A 22,154-nucleotide genomic window follows, 5' to 3' on the forward strand; every position below is an offset into this window, starting at 1 on the left:
AATTTATTCGGCAAAAAACTGGCTTCTCGAGACGATGACGGTCGCGCTAAGATCATTAAATTATTCGCGGTCCTCACATCTCTGACGCACGATTTGTATCAAAAATCGGCGCGAAGGATTTCCGCTCGGCAGATGGTCCGATAATAGAAGACATCATTAACATGTGCATTTCGTCACAGCGCAGCGAGACACGCAAAGTATCTTCGATTGCGCGACGTTCACCGATCGCACTACTTTCTAACTCACGGTAATATCCGACTCGATGATCGTAGCTCGGTAATCAGGAATGACGGTGCAGTTTAGAAAAAATGGAGCAGCGAATTATCCGCGATAATTCGCTTCGCGCCGGCTTTACTTCTCAATTACGGTCGCGTCTGTAAATGCGTTTTTGAATCTGTTTTATGAACGTCCAGCGTATCTTACGACACTCATTGATACTTTTATTTGATATTTGCGTCTAACGGATTTATTCACGTCGGCCAGATTGCCACGGATCGAGCGCACCGCGCGAGATCTGTTCGTCAAGCATGAGGACGTAGCCGTGTCAGGGACAACGGAACATTTACTTGTCGAAGCTGAACTGGAGGAGCTCAGTCTTACGCCTTTACTTGGGTGGAGCTCTTCTGTAGTGTCGCTACGCGCATACACCACATACGTTTATCAGGTAGTTAATTTACAGATTATATTGTCAGCAAATCCCATCGGGCGAAGATTAAGGTAAAAGTACCAATACCCGGACACTTAAGATTATAGGTAAATGTACCAATGCCTGGACACGTACATACTTATGTCCTTTTTTCAAAGAAAACCTTTAAAAAAATATAAATTTATGGAAATAAACATTTGGATACCATAACTAAAGTTTCAAAATACAAGAGAAATATTTTTATCTTTGATTTTAATTCGCGTTATACTTATAAATAATAAAGGTGTCCAGGTATTGGTACTTTTACTTTATAGATACGCGGTTTTATTCGAATTGCAACTCTGTTTTCGATACCGACAGAAAATTGATCGTTCTTTTTCTTCGATTGCATTTCCTTTATGTGGAATTAATGATACAAAGTATGTTATTATCTCGTTTCGCCTAAGATCATCCCGTACATTAATTTTCCGTTGTTCCGAAGGGTAGAGAAGCCTCGCGGTAATGGCTCTACGAGGACTAAATCTTACATTATGAGAGAATCGCTGTATTACAAGAGGATTATGAGGGAGAAGCGGAATTAAGGTGTAATGAGCCCGCGCAATTATATCTGTCACGCAGACATATACTTGCTCCCCTCGGGTTAAGTTAATGAGGAGTAACAACAGACGAGTTTCGTAACGAGAGATTCATGGAGATAATACTAGCTTCACTAAGAGTCGGATAATTTCTATAAGAGTACTGATAGAGCCAGCGGAAATAAAGGTCTGTAATTTTGTTGATTATCAAGCTGTAACAAATGATAAATATCAAATACATTTGTATAACTACTCTCTCCACTATTCATACAAATAATCCGAGACACTTGTCCTAAGAGTCAAATTAGAGTTAGTTCCTCTTCAGAAAAGAATTTAATGAGACGTCATCATTTGCTGCCGACTTCTCGTAGATTTTTTTTCATGCACGATGGCTGCTTCAATACTTTCATCGGGAGGAAGCATCCTCGATGCGCCGTATGCTAAATCAATTTCACGGAAGACGTTATTATCGCGTACCGTTCAGCTTCCGATGCGACCTCCGATCATCTCTGATATCACGTTGAAAGCCGCTGAGCAGCGGCTCACGCGACCGTTTAAAGCGCTTATGCAATTCCCACGCATGAACTATCACCAAACGATGCAAAGACCATCGGACAGCTACACCCGTAGAAAGGGAAATCGTCGCTTGGGTATAGAACTAAATTTATCTGAAGTCGGAAGCGCGATCGAACATGCTTCGCAGCGGTGTTTACACACACCTACACCCACACAAACGTAAAACACACACTGCTGTGGAATCGTGCAGAATCGCGAACACGTATGCACACATGTGCGCACACGTACGCTTCGATTCAGCAAACAGAGCCTTTCTTCGTTACGTGCGCGATAACGCGAGAGTAGATAGGTTTCCGCTTGATAATTCGGCCGCTGGTCATTTAGCGCTGTGCAAACGTCGCGTCGGATCAATGCTCGATTAACAGGCGAAAGTGTTTTTGCGTGTTTTAAAAAATTTTTTTTTTATTGAGAAATTTTAAAATCTATCACTACACAATATGCGTAAGCTTTTTGATTTGTAATAATTTTTGCTACTTAATGTGTTTAAAAACAGGTTATTATTATTAAGGCGCATGCAGACATATAGACATTACGACACTTATAAATTTGCGATTTACTCATGACATTATCTTCATATAAAAGCTTCCTTGAAGATTATGAATTATGACAGTCTCTCACACACTCGCTGTTCTCTAATAAAAGTCTTTTCCATCTCACAAAAAATTGCTAAACACAATTGCAGATATTATAATCTCCTGAACAATAATACGCTATTCTTAGACGTGGCAAAACTCTTTCACAATACTTATAGACATTCGCGAGATTTAGTGGCAAAACCTTGAACTTTATTTCACATAGAAAATTTAAATACTAGAAATTTTTTAATACATCTTTGTACGTTGTATATTTTTTAAATAGAATAATCGATTAAAAATTTATTGTCAAGCGAGACATATAACAAATATTATACCTTTATTTATTTTTAAATAAGTTAAATTTAAGTTGAATAAGATAGTATTGATCATTCAGTCATTAATGTTATTAATCTTTACAACTCAGCTAATTACTATACTGGGGTTTTCCTTTTCTCTTTTTTGCTTATTATGTGCAGATAGTGAAATAGATTATACGTCATTATAGAATGAAGTCTACATGTCTGCATCTTCTATACATCTTAATTATTCTTTATAAAAACTTTTAGACCTTGATTCTGCTTACGGCTATTATTGCATATGGAAAATACGAAAAACATAATAAGATATCTGCACAAGAAGACTAGTACATTGCGCCGACAAATCAATGAATATTAAATTCTTTTTCTAACAAATCAAACTGTAACTATACTTACAGTTATGAATTTTTAACATATGTCAAATAGTCAATTAACCCGGAGGCTTTTACGAGGCTTTACTGAAGTCCTCTTTAGAACCTAGAAGTAGCATTTTGTGCGTTTTCTGCTATTTTATAGACGCTAAGTAGGACTAAAGTTTCCATGTAAATTAAACCTACATTGATCCTCTAGCATCTACAGATGTTAGAAAATTTAGGTCGAAAATAGGTCTAAAATTTCGACTCGGGAAAATATATTTTTGTGATAAGTGAGCTACACTCTGCGAAACAAAATATCTACATCGGCACAAACTCGAAATGTGCTTCTTCTTTCAACAAGATGGATGCGAATATCTTATACATATTTTTAAATAAATAAATATCTTATTTTGGAAAACCAGCTTTGTTTTCAGTATTTATGGTTAAAATAATGTAAAAATATAGTTATACAGATTCATTTGATTGTCGATTTCCATCGGCTTCGCGGTAAATATTAATCTAAACGGCGATATTATTGATATGATATATACATTCACGCAGAAACTTACGCAGAAACAGATAAATAATCACAGGAATAGATTTAATTGTTCCCTACAATACATAATATTTAACATAAACACGTTTCTTGATAACTCTAAAAAATAAGAGAATACATTTATGTTTGTACCTAATTGACATTAAGGTTCATGACGCAAATAATGCATTATGAATTAAGTTGTTAGAATTAAATTGTAACTAATCAATCACTCCTTGTAAATATTACACTTTTAATTTAAATAGACATTAAGGAGGCTGTAAGGCTGAGATAAGGGTGAGGAGGTAGCGTTTTCATACAAAAGAAGTATGGAGTGCTGCCAATCTAAAATATTGATATTTAAAACAATATTGATCTAAAATTTTGAAAAAAATATTGGATGTAGTTAAAGTGCAAAGAATATAAATTATTATATTTATGTAAAAGTCTCACATATAAATTTATATTTTTTAAAACCAATTTTATAGTTACTACAAGTAATGACTTGTGGAATGAAAAATCAAAGTTGTTAGGATTACCATCGATTGACAGAATAGATTTTTGATTCGGGTGCCAAGTTCAAAAAGCAGTCTAATGCATGAGAATGAGTATGCTATGAACACAAGTGACACAAAAGTGTTAGGTTACATTTTACGTCATAATCTTTCCGCGAACAGCGTTGTCAAGTTTCCTCCATCACACAGCTCGGATGACAGGAGTATTACATATTGACTTAAATTTTTTAGTATTGCAAATAAACTATGCGGTGAAAAATAACTTAATATTTGAATATTTTTAATATGATATACTCTTCACATAAATTTATTTGCTTCTTAATATTTTAAATATATATTTTTGTTAAAAATAGATAGTGGAGAATCGGATTTTTTTCTCATAAGAGTCGATTATAAAATTGTGAAACTTGGATATTAATTTACGCAAAAATGGGTCGGTGAAAAAATCTGAAAAAATTCACATGTAACCATTATTTGTAAAGAAAATTATATTATAAATTTTATGCCATTTTTAACAGTTTGCATTATCCTTACAATCTTCTCATGGAAAATAAATAAAAATATAATTTAAATCATCGTACGTTCTATTTATATATTTAAATTTAAATAGACATTAAGTGGAAAATAAATGAAAATATAATTTAAATCATCGTACGTATGTACCTACTCTTTATGCTTTGTTTTTTGTCGTTAATTGTTTTCCTGCATCCTGCTGACGCGCGCACGCGTTACAAAAACGTTGCACATAACACTTAAATAAGAACGAAAAGAAAAAAGGGAAATCGATCTGACTCAGCGTGAACGCAATTGCGTTTGCAAACCAACAGATATCTTGTTAATTTTTGGTAGGAAGAAATAAGTATTTGGTGAAATTTGCACTTGTCGCTCGTCTCGCTTTTTTATAAGAGTTCCACACAGATTGATTAATCTTTAACTTTGTGAAAACTTGTCAATCTGGATAAACTGCTTGGTTTTTTTTTAATTATCCAAATAATATAACGCGGAATAAAATATTATTCATTATTGTTACATTTATTGCATAATTTTATATTTTACTTCTTGAGCAAGAAATTGGATTTATAATTACATCCTCTTGTATATACCTTGAGAATATAGGTATACAAATCTGCAAAGAAAAACGCGTTAAAAAAAGAACAGTGTAAAAAACATGTACGAACCTTCATTTAACAACAAATTATGAGAATACAAACATCATCGTCATTGCATAATGATGCAGGTGCTGGTAGTTTCTTACTAGATTTCAGAATTTTCCACAGTATATCTCGGAAGATTATCTTTGGAATTGCTTTCGACATATTTTCAGCGATAATCTTCGATAATCCGCGCAAATAATTTTGAAATCCGCAATAGAGAAGATGTTTTTAAGATTAATGATATCGGAAAAAATCTAACTAATCGAGAAAATCTGTTGAGCCATGAAAAGCTTCTCTTTTCATGGCTCAACAGAGACATAGCACATTGTGTTTTACGTCATAAAGCTAGACATTCGGTGACACATTGTTTCATTAAAAATTGTTTTTAATTGTTTTGACACATTTAATTGTGTCAGTTTGTTCATCAAATTTTGCTAATTTTTGAATAATTACAATATATTACAACATATATCTATAATATAATAGTATAGGTAACATATAATATGGTATAGAAAAGAGCAGAAAAGAATAAAAACAAAATATGCAAATGTTTTTATGTTATGGATATTATGTTTGAATAAATAATTTAGAAATCTGCATTAAAATGTAGATATTTATCGAACCATACACACAATTTTGTAAAAAAATGTAAAATAATCGTATTCTATAATATTCCAAGCAATATGAATTTGCGTCTTGTGATTACATTATATCAGATTGGAATAGCATAATAATTAGTTCTTGGTAGTTATGTATATTATCAGCGTATTAATTCAATAATTGCTAGTAAAACGTTGTAATATATATACGTAGTGTACACGATGCACATGATGTTGAAAAAAGGGACAATTTAAAAATATAAAGGTATCTATTAAATTTATCTGTTTTAATATAAGGTTGTAAATTATAATTCTTTCTAATTTTGAAATAATATTTTTTTTGTAGTGCATTTTATCTATTATTTATATGTGATATAAAAGCAAAGGATTCACCTTATCACATAAATCCACCCTTTAATACATATATATAAGTAAATTATTTAATTTATTTAAATTATTGTCAGGTAATATTCGAATCTGGCTGGTGAATAATGGAACAGGGAATGCAGTAGTTTCTTTTGAGGTTTTGTTATACTCTTGCTGCCATAATCCCATCATCTAATTTTTTGATATACATTAAAAGTTTAATGTATGTAATATAAAGCTTCTTTCCGCGCATTACACATTTTAACAATAGATTCTCCGGCTATTGTAATCTCTTCTTTCTCTTAGCGAAAATGTGAAGAAAAAGGGGTTATCTACTGCATCCTTCCGATTTAAAAAATACAGCGCGAGAAAAGAACATATATGATAAGTGATTTTTGATAGCAAGCCCATGTGGCAGGCGATTTGAGACAAGTAGGTCAAAAATAAGATAAATAGTAAGATACGAAGAAGTGAGGAAACGAAAATAACATCGCCTCGTGAGAATCATTGAAATAGTAATACGATACCTCTTATCTATAGTATAATTTTTTATTTGCATTCCCCCTTCCATTTGCTTGCATTGGCTTGCATCGTTGTCATTGCATATGAATCATTGGCCACATATTAAATGCGAATAAAGTGGAGGGGAAGAGACAATATAGATATAGGAGGCATAACGTAACGTGGTCGCGCGAGTGACGGCGGAAGGGTAAAGATCAAACTGGCCCGAACTTCGTGCTCGTTTATATAGAAGGAAACGTCGCTCTAACGTATTCCATTAGCGACGTGCACATCATTTCATAAAGTGCACATTATTGTACGTCAGTGCCAAGTCAATCTTTCGTTCGCGCTTCTCATGTGACTGATTTACCACCAAGTCGGATCGACGGATCGCAGTTCGGCAAAATGACGATGATGGTCCCAGCAGGTGCGAAACTTAATATAACAACTTTATGTGCAGCGTCGGGAAAACGAAAATTCTTTTAAACAGCTCATATTTACTCCGTGCAGGTTTCGTTGCACGTATTACATTTCACTTTTGTGGCAGTAAAATGACAAGTACGACAAGTGGGGCTTATTTACATTGTGTTGTGTACCGCCATCAAATGATCTAGTGTGATAAAGTTTTATTTTATTATTACATTGCATAAGATATAATAATAATTATATTATTATATTATGTATGGAAGAGTTGCCTACATAAATGAATACTAATTACTCAGATACGATTAATGTAACTTTTTATCAATTATGTAGCTAATTATAATCTAACCACGCGGTTTTACTCTACATTTCTATAAAAATAGAGATTTATTGTAGAACAATTTATATTTATTTTATGTACATATTACAATCATTATAAAAATTAATATCTTTATAAAACTTATCATGCTTTGTATTATCATAAATTGTAATAATATTATAAATCGCATAGTATCATAAATCATATCACCACGTGGTTTCTTGAATCATATATTAGTACGATTTGACAACATGCTTATTTATATATCATTTTAAAATAATTATTCGCTTATTACATTATTTATTATTTTATAACTACGTTATTAATTCTTTATATAGCCATATAATATTAAATCAAATATATCTAATCACATATGTGATAAGTGATAAGTGCTATTAGTGATAGTAAATGCGTGTAGCGAACATATGTTAAACATGAGTTCTCACAAATCGTATCATTATTATATGTTAAATATTTTTTGATTTGTTATTAATATAACAAATCACAGTGTAAATCTTCTTAATCATATTTTTTTGCTCGCAAATTTATTATTTTTAACGAAAGTATGTTTTTGGGAAATTGATACGTACGATTTAGGGGACCGGTTACCTAAGTCATACCTTTTTCATAAAAAGACTTATAACAAATTAATTTGTTCTCGCCAAAAGTTAAACATATAATAGTAGGTGTCTTAACCTTGGCCTTAACATCAAGTTATAATTTTCTATATTTCAACTTACGTACAAGTTAGTACAAAATGAGAAGTGTAACATAAAATATCAATATAAATAAGTAATACAATTTCAGCAACTCTTTTCTGTATACATATATCCGTTGCATAAGAGATTTCATAACGATATTAATTGCATCATTAAGCAAGTTCGTTGTTTATAAAATAATCAACGCTCATGCTGACTGAGAAATTATTCAAGTTTTTATTTGCATCAAATTACGTTTTTATCACACCGATGTTTCTCACAATTATCACGGACGGCAGTTGTGAAAATTGATAAATACACGTAATTATACATACACTTAATATATACTGACGATACAATTTTCCATTCCTAGCAATTCCTTATAGCAAAACAATATATTTGATTTTAAATACTCTTTTTTCAAAGAGTTTTCAATATTTTATATATTTTTATAAAATAATATTTTTTTCTCTTCACGAATAATTCTACAGGCCGTTAGCGCCGCGAAAATAAACGAGAATAATAAACGCGAGTGTTGCTTATCGATATCGAATGATACGCTGACATTTAAAATTGAATATTTTATATGTGACCTTTCTATCAATTAATGATGATTCAATTAAGGAGGTACAACTGTTTCTTATATATAGTATAATTTTGTTTTCATGATTAAACAGTGTAAAGCTAATCTCAGAAATAATTCATAAACAACATGTTATTATTGGAACAGAAAAGGCAGAAAAATCGCATTTGTCCCATTTTCATACTTGATATTGTTTAAGTAAATTATTTAAAAATTGAAAAAAAAATCCAACTTAAAAAATAAAAAAAAAACCGTGATTGCCATTCACGATGTCACAGAAGTATAACATAACAATTTCATTCATTTTTACCGCATAAGAGCAGAGACACATAATATGACATTTACATAGGGAGTATATCTATATAAAATTACAATTTCTCTAACATTTAATGCAAATATCTCAGAAACGGTAAATCGTTCTGCAATTTTACACACGGTAAGATTATACACATTCCGAGACATACGCAAAAATTTTTCAAATCAGTAAGTTGGATTTGACCTGATAGTCGCGCCTCCTGGCGATATCCATCGTGTATATCGTTAAGTTATAATTATACTGTTTTATTTCCATATTGCCACGTCGCCGCCGGGTTCTGTTTATTGTTACGGCCATTTTTATAATGGCAGCGATGATAAAATTATATGTCAGTCCACATTCGCATGCAGGTAACGGAGTCGACGTGCGCTCGTGCAAAATCGACGCTTACTGCCTACCTTCTTGACCCTGAAAACTTTTTATACCGCGTATAAGAGCGGATACCGGTGCGGTGCCAGCCGCATTTTCGAGCGCTTTTCGATGCCGTTCGGATCGTCTGGAACGTCTGAGCGTCCGTGATCGATTTTCGCGTCTTCCCGAACATTCTCTTCGAAATTTCGCGTTCCATCCTCGAGTCACGTGCCTGCTGATATTGCGGAAAAACGGCAAGCGCATCATGGCACCGTTGATGGAAAGTGAGTAAAAAAAAAAAACCGATTCTTTCGAACTCAAAAGTGCGCGCTCACGATTGCACAGCTCCAAGTCCCCCTTTGCCGGACAAATGTTACTTATTTTATATATCTGTAAAGAAAATCGTGCCACTTACGTGACGAGACGTGTCATTTCGTATTACTGCACGTTTCATCATGAGCGTTACGCGCGTGAACCGTGTGCGGATACGTACGACAGTTTGACGTCAGAAATCGCATCATGTAGTATGACTGGCTCGACGCCTGAACGAATTGAACGGCCACGGCTAAGACGGCGCGCGGCCGATATCACATCTGTTGTATCAACTTTCTAAGCCCGAGCGCACGTGCATGATAGGTGAACGGCCGAACACTGTTCATATTTTCGTCTATCCTGTTAACGCGTGCTTCGGCCGTACTGCACGTCAACAGTTTGTCTATTTATCTTGATACGCTCTTTCCTCACCATCGATCATATCTGCTTGCAACGTGTGTTGTATCAAACGTGAGTACCGTTCGCTTCAGTGACCGTCCGAAGAATGTCTTTAACAGCCAAAAATCAGTGAAATCATCACGTTCTCGCGATTACGGCGCGCAGCGGTATTATAGTTGTTACTTTACGAAATAACAGAAAATTGTGAGATCGAGCACTTTTTAATTTACGTCGCCTCGATTCAAAGTGTGATAACATTATAATTGTTTGTAAATCTGTCATTTCGTTGCAGCGCGTGTCCGATCGATCGTTTATTAGGTCACGGTATGCTATAAACAAAACGAGATTGCGTAACCGGAAGAATTTGTCCAGAGTGCACTTTCGCAATCTTAAAATTGCGATGGCCTTATTGCACGATGTATTATTGATGACGAGTTATGCAATTTAATATTCGCGCTTATTCTTTTCTTTGTGATTAAAAAATGTTCGGATCTTATATAAGATTTCTCGAGTCAATAAAAATGTACTATACTTGTGCTACAGCTTATTACTAACACCTATAGCTTATTCATTATATAACATATGATACTGAATGTAGAAAATATTTAGAAACTTTTAAGATTTACGGCCGATTTCACCGCCTCCGATTAACTTGATCGTCCGATTAAACTCACTCTTCGTCTCTTTCTAAGGGGAGAGTTAGAAAGAGATGAAGAGTAAGTTTAATCGGAGGATCAAGTTAATCGGAGACGGTGAAATCGGTCGTTACTCATTGAAAGTAAAAAAAAAAGAAGAGAATTTTATAACAAATATGTCTGTAGATATATTTGTTTGTAATATTTGTGATATTCCAATAAACTTTCCTTATTCTATATAGGGTAACTCGGGGGAATATGCCACACTTAACAAAAATTTGATTTTTTTCTATTTTTCTTTCTTTTTGAAGTATCTTTACGTACTGGTCTCCTTTTTCCTTCTTTTATCTGTCATTTGTACACGATTTTAATAAAATATTTTGATTGCTTACTATTAAAAAGAAAGAAATACAAAAGTGTTGCAAAATGGCATATTACCCAACCATATGGGTAATATGCCACATAGTATAAAATAATATACTACATACAAATATGTAGTAATTTAACTTCAAAAGTTATTTTATTCATAAAAACAGTACAAATAGTCTTTAAAATAAGTCAGTACAAATAGTTTTTAACATAAAAAATAATATTTTAAAATTAAATTGTAATATTAAAATTATTGTAATATTGGATTGCAACAATTAAAATTAAAATGAGAAATAAATCTTAAAAACCTTAAACCTTACAAATTTTAAAATCTTATAAACCTTGAAATCTTAAAACTTTGTAAATTTTATAACTTTAAATTTTATAACTGTCAGCTTCACTTTTTTCAACTACATTTTTTTCTTTTTAGTCTTCCTCGTATACATTCGAGGCATTATTGTTTAAAACATGTGTTTTAAAACGTGTAAAAAATGTGTTTTTATTACTTTCTTTGAATTTCAATAATATTATTAAAATAAAAACTATAATACTGCCAGGAAATAAACAAAACTTATGCAAAACATCAGATATAGAACTATGAACAGTTTCATGGTATTTACAAGAGCGTTTTTAGTCGTAGCTTTGTTAAACACAACGAGTGGCATATTCCCCCGAGTTACCCTATTGAGCAATTCGATCATTATGCATATCGCATAAAAAAGTGTTTACATATCCGCGCATATATATATATATATATACATATATATATATATATGTATGTATATATATATGTATGTATATATATAAATGAGAAGCAGAAATAAAGATTTATGTAGCAGCAATTTTTTCACAGAGCTTAACTTGTTTCTAGCGGAAAGGAAAAAAATGCGAATAATTTAACAAATAACATATTTTTTACAAGGTATCCTTGAATCCTTGAATTAAATTGTCGTTTAAGACAACCGAGGATTTATCAGGAATAAATTTATTAGAGCGATGCAATCCCACCGTTGGTTGTAAACCGTTAACGGCGCATTTTATCATAAGCCGTTCGCGTTTCTCAGCTTGCTACTTTCTTGAGAATTCCTCCAATTGGTCTTTCCAACAAAAACGTGCGGGACTTTTTTTTACTCATTTCCCGATTATTTTCCTCCGGATCCAGCGGACTAGTTGAACAGATAATGAGGATTTCTTTTAATTGCTGCGAACGGCTTTTCTCCACCATTATCTGAGATTTGTCGCACGTGAGGATCTTAGGCCACTCTCGCGGATAATTATTTTACGTTTTCGAAAAAAAAACATATATATATAAGACATAATAAGTCGATAAAATAAACCCAGTACATTTACAATGATGTTATTAATGTAAAAAGACAACGATAAAGATGATTTATTAGTGACAGAAGTTATGAATTATTCGAATATTTTACGATTAATTTAGTGCTCTAATCCAAAATATTGTCAATTTCGAAGAAGCAAGAAACATCTTTCTGAATTTTTATTCTCAGCACAGATTATATATAGATATTCTCGATAACTGTGCTCCAAAGTAGTCTCGTGGCTCAAAACTGGTCCTGGATTCCCACGAAGCAATCACTCGATTCATGACCGTGACATAAATGCGGCATAAGCGCTCTCTGCCGAACCGCTTCAAGGTGATATCCCGTGAAAATTGGAATTCACGAGAAAACGGACAATCTCTTATAATATAATGATGACATATAATGTCATGAGTGTAAAAAAACATTCGCGGAATATATTATTTTGTGATTTACAGTCTCCTCGACCAATTTGTAATTAATCTTTTTTTGCGTTTCTTTTTAGAATAAACAGAAACAAGTAATTCCCGAAATTAATAGTTGAAAAAACATCTCGTATTCATTGATTATATAACGCTGTATTTACACAGATAAATTGTGCCATGTAGAAATAGAAAAGAAGAGCCAGAAAACGATTATAAATTATTCATTATTCAAGTCCGAAAAGGGATTGTGTAACCTGTCGGTTATGTCATGTGTTTTTCGTTCGTATTTTGTATGACAAGACGTGTTGCTTTCAGCAATATCATATAATTTGGTACAATTGGCACGGATAAAGCGACATTTGATTTCTTATACGTTTACACGAAATCGAGGTCAACAGAGATAAAATATTAAACAGTAATAAAGGCATTATTACTGTTTAATCTCGCAAAATGATACGAACAAAGTTTAGAGTGAGAATAAAGTGAACGTGAGATGATCTTATATTTAAAGTGGACCTCGTTATTATAAACTCCGATCTCGCTTTGAAATCTCAACAAAGTATCTTGATGCGACTTAGTAGCCGGTGCCTTCGCTTTTAAGGCAGCGACGTTTCTAAGTGCCCCGCGAGTTGATTCGAGAGAAGTCATCAGCATCGCATTTCCCGTTGGCCGGATGTGGCTTCATGGCGCGTTACGCGCGAAGAAATATTTGACGTTCCATTTACGGCGCACCTTTATTTTACGGATGTACTCGTACCTTCTTCCTGCCCTGCGTAATTACAATTTTTCAGAATTCGCTACAAATGCGATATTTTCAATCGGCCAGGAGGTTCGCGTCGTCGCGAAGTCGTTAATGTTAGATGTCGCGTATGTTAACAATGAGTAGAAAATGCTCCTCGGTTTCTTTTCTTTCTTCCTTTGTTGTCCTTCCGCAAATATATCGCGTCCGCGGGCATAACACTCTCAACTAATCTCTCGACGGACTAAGCAATTATTATCTATCGTTTTCTTCTGCGAAAATTTTATCACAGAACGATGTAAGACAATGGCTTTGTTCATAAAGAAAATTGTTGAAGAATATAATTATACAAGAGTATTTGTTGTAATTTTAATCAAGTATTTTTTTGCGGTGAAATATTAGATTACATTATTAAAGAATAAAAATAGGACATAATGGTTTTTGTTTGGAAACATTATTCGGAGTTTTATTTTTATAACAAAGCCGTCCTTTCATTCTCAAACCGGAATATACTATATAGTCAATTATTTCGATATTGAAATCCGAACGAAAATTGTTTATTTGCTCGTGAACATACTTGCCAATATGCACTTTTCGCAATTCGAAAGGATGTTTGGTCGACTGCCAGTTGTTTACAAAATCAATAGTCGTCCCGAAAGTGAAGTAAAGTGCACTTAAGTGTATTCGCGATTGCCAAAGAGTAGAAAACAGTGAGCAGGAGCATCTAGAACACTTTTTCTTAATTTCTAAGCATCGCCTAAACATACTTATGCTTATGAGCTCGGAATATATTTATTGAAATATTTCTGGATTATTTTCCCAGGTAGCAAGACTCGTCATTTTGACGTCAATTGACGTCAAAAGTCTGTCATTTTGACGTCTTTTGACGTCATTTGACGTCAAAATGACGAGTGCTTGCTACCTGGGTTCTCACAATATTCTATTTCCTTTTTTCTTTAAAATAACACTTCACCTTTTTAACATACTTTGATTATTAATTGTGTTAAAATAATTGTACAATTCATACATTTTAATAATTAATTTGTCATTTTACATAATAATTGTACAATTAATATACTTTGATTATTAATTGTCAAAGTTAATTGTACAGTTAAATTATATTTAATATTAAATTGACTTAAAGAGAATATATCTAATGTAAGATTATTAGATTAATCGAAAGATACTTCTCTATTCTTTATCGGTGCATCTTTGAAATTCACTTGGTCAAAATTCATTGCTTTTTAGCGATTCATGGCTCAAAGATTACCTCGACATTTTCACTCAGAGGAAATCGGTTCCTCGTCTTTTATATCAACGTACCTCCGTGTATGAAAGATCGATATATCATTAAAGCAGAAGTGCCTCATAAACGACTTCGCAGACGAGGTACCTAACTCCAAACTTGAAATGTAGTTTCCCGTGACGTGCCTCGCCTGCAAACAAGTCGGTCAAGTGTTAGGTGCTGAATGTTCTTTTTAAATACGCGTACACACAGAAAAATATCACTCCACAGCCAAGAATAACAATTACCCAGATAACGAAATATTTGCAATTTTGCCGGCAAGTTGTTATCAAGTCGAACAATTAATTAAGCGGAACAAGGTGACTCCTCAATACTAAAATGTTTATGTGCATTACAAAGACTGTGTGTTGCCCGAAAATTGCTATTGCATCAAGTAGAAAATGATTGTTATTACTTTGCCTTTTGTTTGATGACAACGCTTTAGGAATATTTGTTCACTTATTGCCAGTTTTAATTTATATACAATTAAGTATGGACAAAAATGCAGCAAACAAAAAGCAACTCTATTTACAATTATATGACTCATATTTGTCATGACATGCTGTGTTATCTGGGTACTTATTTTATTTTATTTGTTTTAAGTAATAGTTATTTAAGTAATTTTCTTCAACAAAGAATATTTTTTTAATAATAGTTTTAATATATACTTGGCACAAGTCTTAGAAAAGTTGCTCAGAAGAAAAATTTACTCTTCTTCCAAGAATATTATGTACTTAAAAGTATATGCTTCTCTTCCATAGACTCTATATAGTAAGTAAACCGAATTCTAGTATTAATTAAATATTCTTGTTTGAAGTACTACACTTGCTAAGATCCAGAATATGTTTTGAGTAAATATAATGCTTGTGATAACTTTACGGTAGATTTACGGATATATAAACTTATCAAGTACTTAGAACAAGTAATATTTACTTGCAGGTAATATTATGTACTTTTCTGTGTATACCGCGGAAATACATCTCGCTAATTCTCCGCGTAAGAGAACATTGATGAACGCGGTAAATCTATAGAAACTTGTAGAAACTGGATTATATACAAACGAGTGCGAGATTCGATCTTCACGCATGCCGAACAAAAACAAGACTTACAAGAAAACTGCGAAAAATTCCACGCTTATACAATCCCGATAACTCTTCGTTCCTTCCGTTTCCGATTAATCGCGCCTTTACGTAATTTATATCGCATGCGGAGAAAAAAAAATCGAATCGAACTTCTTCGCCGACATAAATAATGACTATACTATTTCTTTCGAACGTGTAATTGCGAACACGCGGTGCATGCACTTCGCACGGTATATACCGCGGAAATCGCGTCGGCATTGTCCGGCTTTTATCGATTTGCAACGTAAGGACAACGTCGTAATTAATTCCCACGTGGATGCGATCGCGCGGTCAAGATTCCGAGCTAATTTGCGATGCCGCCGCACGATGCACCGCATCACGGCCGCGGAAAATAGAGACGGGCGGCGGTGGGTCTCGCGTGCCACCGCGAAATTATATCCTCCTGCGCGCCGTGCAATAACGTTCGGCTCAGGCGTTGCATAATTGCATCCTGCAAAATCGCAAGTTCAGACGCGTGGCGTAACGGACGCGCGTTTACACATTCTCTCACAGCAAGTTCTTCATCTCAAATCTGATATTCGCGTACGTAATACGTTACGCCGCTTACGCGCTCCGCGCGCGCACATAGGTATAGTTTCCCGGCTTTCGCGGGCGTGCTTAGAATAAATAAAAAAACGTCGTTCGTGCGCACACTTGTTTAAAAGCGCGATAAGGCCGGCATACGGCCGACAGGAACTGCCCGCGGTAATGCACTAGTCTAGTTTGCACTAACGTTATCATCAGTATATCAAACGAGCGCGTACCGAGCGGCATACAAACGCGTGTGTTACGTAATGTTATTTTTCGGCGCATATAACGTTGCACACACTCGTTCCGTTGTTGCAGCGTTTCGGCGAACGCTTTACAACTTGGTCAGAACAGCATAAACTTTGTGAAAATAAAATGGTGCTTCTCGGTCGCGCTCTAAAGAGATGAAAGGTCTGAAAGAGTGGAAAGATTTTAAAGTTACGCAAGTTGACCTTGCTAAAAATTACATTATTTTCCTTTTAGTCGCAGAGTCAAGGTTTACTTTCAAGGCTCTCTCTCTCTCTCTCTCTCTCTCTCTCTGCGACATCGATCTCAATTCATATCACGTAGGAATGATGATAATAATATTATATTGCATGCGGTATTTAAAAAGCGTCGAGTGTTGTCAGCAAGTAATAATGCCACTTCCTCGAGGCATTTATTGCTTCTTATGCAGACAGCTTTCATAATCTGTTGAAGTTCTTAACTTGTCTGGTTAGGTTTAACTAATGATCTTTCAAGAGTCAGTGGCCAAGAGCATAGGTCGAGGATACGTGACAAAATTATACTGTGATTAATATACGCGCTACAGCGATGGAATAAACTTTGTTTTTTCTCTATTTCTTCATCATGAGGAAACAAATCTATCCGTGACTCAACATAGACGATATTTAAACAGCGCTGAATTTGTTCTTTGTCGTACTTTTTTCAACTTTGATAAATATAGGCTGTGCGTCTCGTTTTTCACTGCCAGTACTGGAAATTTATAGTAGGTATACGTGACGTAAATTATAGATTTCCAGTACTGGCAGTGAATATCGAAACTCAGCCAATAGTATACATGTGTCTTTCACAAATTCCTTTCGCTTCTTTGTCAATATTGGATAAATATGATAAACGATAGTTGACACTTGATAGTAATAATAGTTTATAGTTGATTTACGTTTAAAAATTTTATGATACCCTCTTAACTTTATGTTTATCCAATAAAAATTTTATTATAGTGCGATATCTTTTTATTATGCCACGCTGTAGAAATGTACCGTAGTTACAGTTATTTGGTAGCTCGCGGAATAATTATCTGACCACAGGATGATTCTTTCCGAATGTTTCCTAACGTAGCTGAGTCACGTTTCCAATGATTGTCCGCGCGAACGTGACGCGCCAAGCAACGGAGATTTTATCCTCCGGAGTCAGTCGGCTGCGTCACTGCATTCATGATGCACTAATTAATGATCGTTCTGACCTGACGACGAGTAATACTCGGTTCTTTTATCCATTTTTACCGATCGATTGGCAGTATCGCTTGACTCCTTGAGAGACTTGGTTGTTTCCGCCATCGTTCGCGTGATAATTAAAATAGGTATATGTTGCGTATACGATGTAGTGTTGGTAATTATTGCATGTATATCCACAAAATATGTTATAAACAATAATCGACTTGCTTCAGCATTTAAAATAGAGTGTGCGGTATAACATAAAAGTCTAAATAATCTAAGTAAAACTGTATTACTCTTCATGTTTTTATCTTTTTATGTTTAACCGATAAATAGAGATAAAGTGTCTGTAAAAATAGAGATAAATAGAGATAAATAGAGACAAATAGAGATAAGTATAGAGATAATATCGTTTGCAAAATTTTTCTTTTACATTATTAATATCATTAACAACCTGATTTGTTAACAAAGTAGCACAAATTAGCTATTTGTTGTTCCCATAAACATCTACGAGTGTTTACTGTTGCTGTTAGAGAATATCTGTGAAATGAAAATTGGACAAATATTGGCTAAAAGTCTTGCTAACATGTTGTATTACTTTTTCAGGAATCATGTTGTCGGACCTCACCGAAGTGCCGTTCATAAAAATCGGTGACTTCACGCTCGAGTTCGAGCTAGGTCCTCCCAGTCCGGAATTGCAAGAAGTCGCCAGGAAGGAATTGAGAGAATCTCCCGAGCTACAAAAACAGTCGATTGCACGCCTGCAGGAATTATTAAAAGGTAGCGTGCTAAATGTGAAAGATCTGGTATATTAATGTAAAGATTGCGAAATGTGTGAAAGATATAAAATGAAATGCAAATTATATTGTAAATGTCAATAACGCATGCTAAATACGTTTGAGCGTTTAAACCTTTAGCTCTTAATCTTTAAAATGCTTAAATAAATTATCACGATATTTCTCGGAGACGTTTAAAAAACATCTTTCGTATAACGCATCTTATTAAACTTCTCGAACGCTTACGTCAAACCATTTAAAATTCTCTTCATCTGACAGCCGAAAAGGATCTGAAATGCCCGTTGGACAACGAGGCCTGGCTGATCAGGTTTTTAAGGCCGTGCAAGTACTATCCCGAGTCGGCGGTCGATCTCATCAAGCACTATTACAACTTCAAGGTGAAGCACGCGTCCGTGTACGATAACTTGAAGCCGAGCAGGGAGAAGAATATCTTCGAGCATAACATCCTGACCGTGCTGCCTAATCGCGACCAGCACGGCCGGCGTATACTGATAATCGAGCTCGGCAAAAAGTGGAAGCACAATAAGTGCAGCCTCGACGAGGTCTACAAAGGATGCGTGCTGTATCTGGAGGCGGCCATGCTGGAGCCGAGCACGCAGATTGCCGGCGCGATCGTCATATTTGACATGGACGGTCTCACCCTCCAGCAAACCTGGCAGTTCACCCCGCCGTTCGCCAAGAGAATAGTCGATCTGCTCCAGGAGGCGATGCCCGTCAGAATCAAGAACATACACATCGTGAACCAGCCATATGTATTCAACATGGTGTTCGCGCTGTTCAAACCGTTCCTGAAGGAGAAGTTGAAGACCAGGGTGAGTATATTGCCCGAATAGCCAAATAGCTCTGTCGAGAGCAAATTTTGTTGAGAGAATGCCAGCGGAAATATAACGGATTCTGCTATCCAGAATATAATGGCAAATTGATTGCAAAAACTGAGTAAAATCTGCCATTTAAATGATGTATTCTATTTAAATGTTTAGGAAATAACAGATTCTGCTCGGTTTCTGCCGACGATCTGCTGTGAAATTATATCGAAGTAAAATCTGCTGCTAATCTATTGTCATACTACGAGCAGATCACTTACTGAGTAAGAATTCTAGTAAGTAAAATGTCAGCAATATGCTAGCAGTTTGCCAGCAGAAACCGAGCAGAATCTGTTATTTATAGTCGTTTAAGTGAAATAAGTATATCATTTAAATGATTATCAATAATAAATTCTGCTAGGTTTCTGCAGTCATATTCGGTTAGCAGATTCTGTTATGTTTCTGCCGACAAAATTTGTAGCAGACGCTTTGCGACAGATTTGGCTACATCCTTCGTGAAAGAACAATTGATATTTGATATTCAGGAAAATAAATCCCACTTTCTTCGTGAAGAACAATTGATATTTCAATTGGAACAATTAAAATATCAATTGTTCTTCACGAAGAAAGTAGGATTTATCTTCCTGAATATTTAAAATTTACGATTCGATTTTCTAAACGGTTTTTATATCTTTCTTCCGCCAGATAATCTTTCACGGCACCGATCGCAAATCATTGCATCAACATATGTCGCCGAAATGTTTACCGGCGCAATATGGCGGTACGCTGGAAATGAAAACGATAGACGGACCCCAATGGTACTCATTGCTAATACAAGTCGACAAGGAATACGAAGGTAAGTCGAAAGGAAAACTTTATCACTCATCTCGTAATGGTAACCAGATAACGCAATTGAAAATAAAGTTCAAAAGCTATTTTGAAGACGCAAATGTATTCCAGTGAAACTTGTCGATAAGAGAGATATTTTTTCTGTTGCAGCGATCTCTTCGTATGGCTACAAAAAGAAATAGTTTTACAGTTGCTAAATTCATTGTAACGAAAAATAGGTATTTGGATTAAATGCGCAGAGAAACAGTTATAGAGCGACATTTCCCAAGAGAAGTGTTGGGTTTAGCATCAATTACGATTATCGTGAACTATTCTTGTTCACTCCTTGAAACGTCCTTAACGAAACCTTGCTCACTTTGTAAATTTTTTTATAGCATATTATTGTATAGTCTTTTAATTCTTATTTGTCGTTTTCAACAATTTAGCAAGATTGTTTAAATTTAAAATAATGCAAAAAGAGCGACATAATCATTAATGTTGTAATGATTAGGTTGTATCATATTTTTCGTTTTTTTTTAATCTTGCAAAAATTGCACTGGTATCAATTAGATATCAGTGATTTTATTAAAAATCTGTAATTTTAATTTTTATCATAATCTTAATTACTCTGTAATAATGTGATAAAAGTATTATACATTCCGCGTAGACATTTCGTACGCAACGATTGATATATTCATATATCATTTATTAAATATAAATACACACACACACATATATGTATATATGTGTGTAATTAGCTATTTATTAAAAATTCTAAAATTATATATATAATTTGTGTACTTAAATAAGTGTGTGGATGGTATGTATTTTGGTGTAAATTTGTAATAAAATATCATTGCTATTGTGGACTGGATTTATATAATATCTTTAATAAATATATTTAATACATTGTAGATATGTATATAAAATATATGTAGATATGTATATTTTATATACATATCTATCGCAGCTGTTAATCCGAAATTCGCAATTGTGCGAAAAGAATGCGAAGTGTATGTTACCAAATCACACACATGGAGGATGATCCAAACAGGGTTTGTATTTAAAAATGCAAATATAATAGATTGATGGCATGATAAAAATGTTGCAAAACTGTAGAGGAAGTGCGGGTATTCTGAACTACCCTAAGCCTTTTTCAATATAATTTGAAAACTATGAGAAGCTGAAAGATAGCTGAACTTTGTTTACGCTGAGTTGTGATGCCAAATGTTTGTTACAACGTGTTCCCAATTTCGTTTATTTATAGTGAGTTTAATGTTATAGCAAAATTTTCGAAGGTAGATTTTTGTCGGGTAAGGTGAACCATGTCGGGCAAGGTGAATCACTTTATTAATCTTGCAAAAAAAGTAATTTTTATTCTACTTCAAGACATATTAATAATAAATAGTCTACAATAATTATTATATTATATATTTATTATATTATAATAAATTGCAAAAAAATTTTATGCTTTTTGTAACAATCCCATACAAATGTATGTAACACGTTTAAAACTTTTATCCATATATACTCGTTAATATCTACTCATCGTAATAATATTACACCTAAAGAAAGAAACAATACAATATAAAATACAATATTTAAAATGCTATAAAGTGGCGGATTATGAACTATCTCGCCTTGTCCGACATTACCATTTTTATCTTTTTATCGTATACAATGTACACCATATGAGAAATGTACACCATTTGACACTTGTTAAGTATACCACTAAAATTCTATCTTAGTTTTA

General features: G+C 34.0%; 1 protein-coding gene across 8 annotated transcripts; it reads left to right on the forward strand.

Moving 5' to 3' along the window:
- The first annotated feature begins 518 nt into the window (after positions 1-518).
- LOC139781261 (alpha-tocopherol transfer protein-like) lies at positions 519-21,275 on the forward strand. Of its 8 annotated transcripts, none has more exons than XM_071720108.1 (6): positions 528-664; positions 1,128-1,408; positions 18,580-18,753; positions 19,029-19,582; positions 20,279-20,429; positions 20,573-21,275. In XM_071720108.1, the coding sequence occupies exons 3-6, from the start codon at positions 18,585-18,587 to the stop codon at positions 20,602-20,604; spliced, it is 906 nt and encodes a 301-aa protein (XP_071576209.1). In that variant the 5' UTR covers positions 528-664; positions 1,128-1,408; positions 18,580-18,584; the 3' UTR covers positions 20,605-21,275. The 8 variants fall into 8 exon arrangements, with proteins under 8 accessions (XP_071576212.1, XP_071576209.1, XP_071576210.1 ...); XM_071720109.1 differs by having other exon boundaries at positions 590-717; XM_071720112.1 differs by lacking the exons at positions 528-664; positions 1,128-1,408 and adding exons at positions 16,788-16,948; positions 17,021-17,103.
- The last annotated feature ends 879 nt before the right edge of the window (positions 21,276-22,154 follow it).

Source organism: Temnothorax nylanderi, unplaced genomic scaffold (assembly GCF_030848795.1).
Source record: "Temnothorax nylanderi isolate EJ_2023f unplaced genomic scaffold, tnyl_v1.0 TNYL_tig0325_pilon, whole genome shotgun sequence".
Taxonomy (NCBI): Eukaryota; Metazoa; Arthropoda; class Insecta; order Hymenoptera; family Formicidae; genus Temnothorax; species Temnothorax nylanderi.

Coding starts and splice junctions, on each gene's coding strand:
- LOC139781261 (XM_071720105.1), top strand. CDS start 7,121: ATGACGATGATGGTCCCAGCAG. Junction 7,143..18,579: donor GACGATGATGGTCCCAGCAG/GTGCGAAACTTA, acceptor TTACTTTTTCAG/GAATCATGTTGTCGGACCTC. Junction 18,754..19,028: donor CCTGCAGGAATTATTAAAAG/GTAGCGTGCTAA, acceptor TTCATCTGACAG/CCGAAAAGGATCTGAAATGC.